This window comes from Caloenas nicobarica, chromosome 30 (assembly GCF_036013445.1).
Source record: "Caloenas nicobarica isolate bCalNic1 chromosome 30, bCalNic1.hap1, whole genome shotgun sequence".
In the NCBI taxonomy this organism is placed as follows: Eukaryota; Metazoa; Chordata; class Aves; order Columbiformes; family Columbidae; genus Caloenas; species Caloenas nicobarica.
This window is the reverse complement of record NC_088274.1, coordinates 1,685,489-1,693,375: the sequence shown is the minus strand read 5'-3', so window position 1 is coordinate 1,693,375 and position 7,887 is coordinate 1,685,489. Positions and strand designations below refer to the sequence as shown.

Below are 7,887 nucleotides of genomic sequence, written 5' to 3'. Positions count from 1 at the left end.
CAGGACCAAGTGGGGCTGGCACAGCTCGGGGACAGCGGGGACGCCGGCATTACCACCCACGGCCCCCACATGACCACTGAGGTCCTTGAGGGGCTCCCCGACCTCCCCAAGTACGTGGCAGAGGGCAGCTGTCCCAAGGAGCTAGTGGTGGCTGGGGGACTGAGGGGTGGTGAGGACACCATCCCTGATGTCCCTGACATCCCTCACTTGACCCCCACCCTCAACAAGCTCCCCCACCTCTTGGAACGCAGGGCAGAGGGCGGCTGCATAGAGGAGCCAGTGACAGTGGAGATGCTGCTGTACGGGGACACCACCTTCCCCGATGGCCCCGACAGCCTGGCCAGCAGCACCCCTGTCACTGGAGGCTTCGGGGAGTACGGGGCAGAGGGTGACGGCCTGGAGGAGCGCCTGGCTACGGCCATGATGGGGGACACTGACCCCTTCTGGGGGGTGATGGCCTCCCCATCGCCGGCTCCCCAGGGGACACACGACGCTGGGGCCACAGAGCTGCCCCCCTGGCCGCAGAGAAGTCCCCTGCAGAGCCCTGAGCAGAGCTCTCCAGAGAGTTCTGGGGAACCTTCAGAGGACAGTCCCCTGGGCAGTCCCTGGAGGGACCCTCTGCAGGACTCTCTGGAGTCGCCTCTGCTCAACCCCCTGCAGGTCCCCCTGCTCAGCCCCCTGGCCAGCCCCCGGCCTGCGCCCCAGCCTCACCCGCCCTCCACGGCCCAACTCATGGAGGAGCTGCAGGGCAGGCAGCTCCGGGTGCTGCTCACCCGCCTGCCCCTGCCACCGGGCACCGTCACCTGCCGGGGGCTGCCGGGAGCGGGAGCCGCGCGGAACATTAAGACCAAGCGCCCCGTGCCAGCGAGAGCTCCCGAGGCCCATGACACCGCTCCGCTTCACACCATCCCGCGGAAGCGGATAAGACGGTGATGGTGACCGGGAGCCCCCTCTGCCACCACGACTGCGCTGGCCCCGGGCCTGCCAAGCGCCACTTTGCCACCTCCACCTGGCGACCCTGCCGGCCCCAACCCTGGAGAAGAGGCCACGGCCCTGCCCGGCACCCCGCCGTCACCCAGGGGAACCACCACTCCATAACCAGCACCTCCCGGCCTGGTACCAACAGCCCTGGGACCACCACCTCTACCCCGTCCTGCTGCTGACAGCCACAGCACCGGCATCCCCACCGCCCGCTGGGACCCGCGTCCCCAGGAGCAGCGTCGCCACCCAGGCTGAGGACGCAGCCACCGGGGGACACAGGACGGAACACCGGGGGATCCAAAGCCCAGCAGCCGAGCTGGCTGTGCCTGTGCCCACGGGGACAATCCCAGCGCAGGGGCTGTGGCAGCAGCTGCCCGGGCCCTGCGGCTGCCGCGCCTCCCACCGACTCCCCGCCATCCCTCGGGCCCTGGGGCCTCACGGCTGCACCCACCGCGCTGAGGAGCAGGAGGACTTGGTGCCCGTCTCACCCCAGCAGTGGCCACAGCAGTGGCGCATGAAGAACTCGGCCCAGGAGGAGCGGGACACTCTGCCGATGCCACTGGGCAGCTGCCGGTTTTTGTACAGAGGCAAATGGGCATGGAAAGAGCCACCAGGACGGCCACCCATAACACACCGCTCCAGCACCGTCCCGTGGCACCCACAGCCAGAGGAGATGTGGAGGCTGAGACCTGCACCCACCCACCCTCTCCAGCCCCAGCCTTCGCAGATCCCGCTTTCTTGCTTCATTCATTAAACCGGTTGGGTGTTGGCTTTGCAGCACCTCTGCCTGTGTCATTTGTGGGCTGGGAGGGGGTGAACGCAGCCCCTACCCAACCCGAGGGCGGCTCAGCTGGGCTGGGAACGACACAGAGAGAGGATGGGGACAGAGGGTATCGCTGCAGGGGATGGTTGCCCTGGGGAGAAATGAGGGGGATGGCATCACTGCTGGGATTACCGGGGCCTCCATCACTGCCCCAGCACAAGCGTCAGCATCACTGCCCCAGCAGCGGTGTCTCAGGCCCCAAGCTGCTCTCACAGAACATTTGCACCCATCTCGTGCCGACTGGGAGAGAGGCCAGAGGGCAAAGAAGAGAATTGGAAGAAGAAACAGTTGTTCACGTCCAGGCCATGCTCCAGCGCAACTGAAACACCCCAAATCAGGCTTTGCAGGTTATTCTAATGCCCTTCAATCCTTCAGACTCACGAATCACCAACAATGACACCACTCATCACTGAGCACAGTCCAACTTGGCAAAGCAGCTCTAGTTTTGCAGCATTCGTTCTTAAGACCTTTGGCTACAACAACAGCCAAGAAAATTTACAGTCAGAACTAACCGACGTTCCCTCCTCATTCGACACCTCTTTCTCCATCAGTTCTTTGCATTTCTTTAGTTACTGGGGAGGACACACCAAGATTTTCCTCATTCAAACAGAGGGGAAAGAGCAGTCACAAGCCTGCAGAAAACCTGACATCCACACGCATGCTGCTCACACACGAACCGTCTCAAGGCCCTGCAGATACACAAAAGACTGAGTTAAGGAACCGTTTTCCTAAACAGGGAGAAATTAAAGATCAACTGAAGACAACCACCACTTGTGGTTACTCTTGCTAGCTAGGAAGTGGAAAGAATGAAGAATTAATGCTGCTCCATCAGGGACATCAGGACCATGAGGAAGCCTGTGTGGCCTCCCACCCCAAGGCCTGTCCAGAGCTGCTCCTCACTTCAGCTCAGCCCTGAATATGAGACGTGGCTTTTGACTTCTGGCCACAGGACTATTGCAGTTGGCAACTTCATAGACATGATGGGGAGGGGATGACACCAGGATCACCCATGACAAGCTGTGGGATGAGATGCTTGTCCAGCTGTTACACGTTCTTAGAGTTTGGCAAGTCCAGACTGCTCTGGACAGAGCACAGACTTGTTAGGGACACTTATGGCCTGCACGATTTCAACACTGACAAGAATCATTTGAGCTGGAAGAGACCCTCAAGATCTTCGAGTCCAACGGTTAACCAAACCCTGGCACCAACCCACGTCCCTGAGAACCTCATCTCTCTGTCTGTTCAACCCCTCCAGGGATGGTGACTCCAGCACTGCCCTGGGCAGCCTGTTCCAATGCCCCACAGCCCTTTGGGGAAGAAATTGTTCCCCAGATCCAACCTCAACCTCTCCTGACTCAACTTGAGGCCGTTTCCTCTGGTCCTGTCACTCGCTACTCCTAGTTTCCCTCCCTGACGCTGCTGTCCCGTATGAGCTCGCCCACAACCCCAGCTGTCCAGTTAACAAACTCGGCTGAAGTGCATTCAACTGCAGCCAGGACATAAGAATACGAAAAAACAAGAGGCACTAGGAGGACAGAGATATGACGGGAAAACGCTCAAAGAGAAAATATTTTATATTCCCACACCAATCTGTTGGTATTTCCCACACGGAGAAATATACATCCTGCCACTTCTGTTCCATTGTCAGGGAAAGACCGAAGACATTGAATTCTTCACTTGCCACTGAAGTCATCGGGATAAATTTTCCTGTGTTTCTAAGAAAACTGTTACAGAAAACATCCTCTCCGACCTGTTGATAAGGTCAGGGGCTCGTGCTCAGCCTCACCTGAGCCCCATTGCAGGTACCGAGTGACACAGAGACATAGAAACAAATGAATATGCAATAGGTGTATGTAAGAAATACCAAGAAGTGCGAATCTCACACACGCTCGATCAGAGCAGCAATCTTGCGAGTGTCCGGCGCTGTAACAAAAGTGCTGCTTTTACCACTTTCCAAACCGTGTTAAAGAACCTTTTTGCCGACTTTTCGGTACCATTTCCCCCCGCCCAGGAGAACAAGGCCAGAGCAGCCCACGCACACCTGAGCCAGATGCAGCAACAACATCCCCAGGGCCCCAGTTGCAGGAAAAAGGGCCCCAGGGCTGGGCTGGGGGCTGCTCAGCCTTGGGGCAGCTCCCCGGGCGCCACGGCAAAGCTCAGCCTGGCCGCCCGCAGAGCCGCCGCCTCCTCAGCCTGGGCTGCGCCGCCATTGGGCGGGAGGGCTGTCAGTCTCCTCCCCTGAGGTGATCCTGGATCTGATTGGCTGCCTTAGGGGTCACTCCCCACACAGTGCCCGCCCTGCCCTGAGGTTATGTTTCCTGTGATTGGCTGGGATTTCTCGTTTCCCCCCCTACCAAGTGATGGGTCAGGCCACTTGTCAATCATCCAGGTGCTGCACTCCCGCCAGCTGTGATTGGTGCAGCCAGCACGGCCCGCCCCTGAACGCTGCCCAGCTCGGTCAGCTCTCGCCACCTTTCCTGCAGGCCTCAAAGCTGGATTGGCTGGTTACATATCAATCACATGACTTGCCCCGCCTCCCCAAATGCCATTGGCTGTCCTGGGTCCCCTGACTCCCCAGAGACTTCCGGTTGGTTGTTGCCAGGCAACGAGCTCCATCCAAACATGAAACTGTGGGCCTAGATCAGCGGCCGTGGGTGATAAAAGACACGTTGGGACCCCGAACATGAGGATTTGGGCCCCAAGAAGGAGGCTCTGGGCACTCAAAAGGACGGGCAGATGCTGCAGGTGGCGCTTTGGGCCCTGAACACGAGGGGACCCTCTTGGTTCCCACCCGAGCTGGGTTTGGTGCCCATGACCCCACGGAACAGACACCTGTGCTGTCCGGAGTGGCCGCGGAACAGACGGAGCCCAAAGCCACGGACTCCATGAGCTCAACGGGGAGCTGTGACATTTTATGGACGTTTCACAGGGCGGCCCATGGGCTGAGGGCAACTGTGTGTGTGTGACATCAAAGGGTGGGCAGGGGAGCGGTGGTTGGTGAGGACGTATTGGATCGTGTGGGACCTGAGCCTGACGCCCACGGGGTGGAACAAGGGCTGGAGAAAGGACCGTCGTGTTGAACCCCAGCCGGTAACTGAGCCCCACGCAGCCGCTCGCTCCCTCCCCGCAGCGGGACAGGGGAGAGAAACGGAAAGGTAACAGTAGAGAACACTTGTGGGTTGAGATAAAAAGAGTTTAGTAATTGTAATTAAAAAAAAAATTAAAAATGAAATTAAAGCAATTGAAATTAAAATATGCAATATTAAAAATTATACCTATGATAATGAAAAAGAAAATACCAAACAGAAACCTAAAAAACCCATAGAATCATAGAATTTCCTGAGCTGGAAGGACCCACAGGATCATCAGGTCCAACTCCTGTCCCTGCACAGGACACCCCACAGTTCACACCGTGTGTCTGAGGACATTGTCCAGTCTCTTCTTGAACACTGTCAGGTTGGGGCCGTGACACCTCCCTGGGGAGCCTGTTCCAGTGTCCAGCACCTCTGGGTGAAGAACCTTTTCCTCATGTCCAACTGACCCTCCCCCAGCACATCTTCCTGACATTCCCTCGGGTTCTGTCATTGGTCACTAAGTAGAAGAGTTTGGTTCCTGCCCCTCCAGCTCCTCTTGTGAGGAAAATGTAGACCACCAAGAGATCTCAGTCTCCTCCAGGCTGAACAAACCCAGTGACTTCAGCTGCTCCTCATATGCCATCCCCTCCAAACCCTTCCCCAACTTCGTAGCCTCTTCTGGACACTCTCCAGTAGCTTTATCTCCTGTTTATCCTGTGTCCCCAGCCCTGCACACAGTGAATGCTGCAGGTGAGGCCGCCCCAGCGCAGAGCAGAGCGGGACAATCCCCTCCCTGCCCGGCTGGCCGTGCTGTGCTGGATGCACCAGGACACGGGTCCCTCTTGGCTCCAGGGACACTGGTGGCTCATGTTCAACTTGCCATTGACCAGAACCCCCAGATCCCTCTCCGCAGAGCTGCTCTCCAGCATCTCGTCCCCCAGTCTGTCTTTAGAGCCAGGGTTGCCGTGTCCCAGGTGCAAAATGGTACCTCCAGAATATCTGACAGCATTTGTGCTTACTTGGGTTCATCTCGCCTCATGTACATGACATTCATTCTCACATCTCATTTGTACAATGCAAACATGGACTTCTGACCTACTTATTCAGTGTCTTTCCATGGAGGGAGAAAGAACCTCTCTGAGCTGGGGTGAGAGGCCAGTGCTGGAGATGGAGGTTGTGAGGGATTGGTCCTTGATGATTGGGGCAGATTGCATTGGGGGTCCAGTGCACAGGGGCACAGCCCAGACCCTGCTCTGCTGGTCCTGCAGGTCTCTGGCAGGAGGCCTGGCTGTGAGAGGACACTGCTGTGTGCCCAGCCCTGCACACACAGACTGTTCAGCTGTGCCCTGGTGTTTTGATCTTCAGGCCACTTTCTCAGAATTTCCTTGAGAAAAAGTTTGAACGAAGACCTAAGCCTTTCACCTTTCTTTCTGGAAAGGCTGTTCTGAGGCCAGCTCTGTCACAGCAGTGCCCATTGCCTGTCCCTGCCTGCGCTCACAGGACTCACACACAGCAGGACGGTGACCAGGCTGCCAGAGCACTCAGGCCTTGCACCAACACAAGGGATGAGAAGGAGAGTGTGGGAGTGGAACGAGAACAGCTCTGGAAGGCCAAGTGCTGGTGCTCCCTGGCAGGGCTGCCAGGCTGGACTCTTTTCCCCTCCACCCATGCACAGGAACTGTCCCTGCAGCTCCAAACACAACTTGGTGAAAGGATCTCAGTAAAAACTAGAGTCTGTGAGGCCTTTTAATTTGTTTAAACACAGATACAGCAAAGCTGCTCATTTACACAGCCCCTCAGTAAACAAAGAAGACAGTGAATTGGAAAGGGGATGACAATATTATCAAGTGAAAAACCACAAGCAACATAAAATACAGAAAACGGGCTGGGCTTGCAACAATTTACACTGTAACTGTTATGCAGAAGATGATGGGCAGTTTACTGCTTCAGAAAATAATCCAGTCATCAGTTTCCTCAGGGCATCCTTGAGCTCCTGGTTCCTCATGCTGTAGATGAGGGGGTTCACTGCTGGAGGCACCAAAGAGTACAGAACAGACACCACCAGATCCAGGGATGGGGAAGAGATGGAGCGGGGCTTCAGGTAGGCAAATGCACCAGTGCTGACAAACAGGGAGACCACGGCCAGGTGAGGGAGGCAGGTAGAAAAGGCTTTGTGCCGTCCCTGCTCAGAGGGGATCCTCAGCACGGCCCTGAAGATCTGCACATAGGACAGCACAATGAAAACGAAACACACAGAAATCAAACAGACACTAAAGACAATAAGCCCAAGTTCCCTGAGGTAGGTGTCTGAGCAGGAGAGCTTGAGGATCTGGGGGATTTCACAGAAGAACTGGTCCAGGGCATTGCCCTTGCACAGTGGCAGTGAAAATGTATTGGCCGTGTGCAGCAGAGCATAGAGAAACCCCGTAGCCCAGGCAGCTGCTGCCATGTGGAGACAAGCTCTGCTGCCCAGGAGGGTCCCGTAGTGCAGGGGTTTGCAGATGGCAATGTAGCGATCATAGGACATGATGGTGAGAAGAAAATATGCTGCACCAAACAAAAAAAATACAAAGAAGACCTGGGCAGCACATCCTGCATAGGAAATGACCCTGGTATCCCACAGAGAGTTGGCCATGGATTTGGGGACAGTGATGGAGATGGAGCCCAGGTCGAGGAGGGCGAGGTTGAGCAGGAAGAAGTACATGGGGGTGTGGAGGTGCTGGTCACAGGCTATGGTGCTGATGATGAGGCCGTTGCCCAGGAGGGCAGCCAGGTAGATGCCCAGGAAGAGCCAGAAGTGTAAGAGCTGCAGCTCCCGTGTGTCTGAGAATGCCAGGAGGAGGAACTGGGTGATGGAGCTGCTGTTGGACATTTGCTTTTTGTTGGCATGCAAGCCCTGTTAAAAAAAGAAAAAGCAACTTAAAATTAGGACAGACTCCTCTTAGCAAACCCACAGCATTTTTCATAGATATCACCCCAACTGAAATGCATTTCCTTCCACTGTTGTGT

The 7,887-nt window shown here is 56.4% G+C and overlaps 1 protein-coding gene across 1 annotated transcript; it reads right to left on the bottom strand.

The window, feature by feature from the left end:
* Window positions 1-2,469: 2,469 nt before the first annotated feature.
* Window positions 2,470-7,369, bottom strand: LOC135999836 (olfactory receptor 14J1-like; the record flags this gene model as incomplete). The annotated part of the gene is made up of 2 exons (XM_065653411.1): window positions 2,470-2,493; window positions 6,908-7,369. Coding segments are annotated over 2 exons (486 nt in total), but the record flags the coding sequence as incomplete, so codon positions are not given.
* Between the last annotated feature and the right edge of the window lie 518 nt (window positions 7,370-7,887).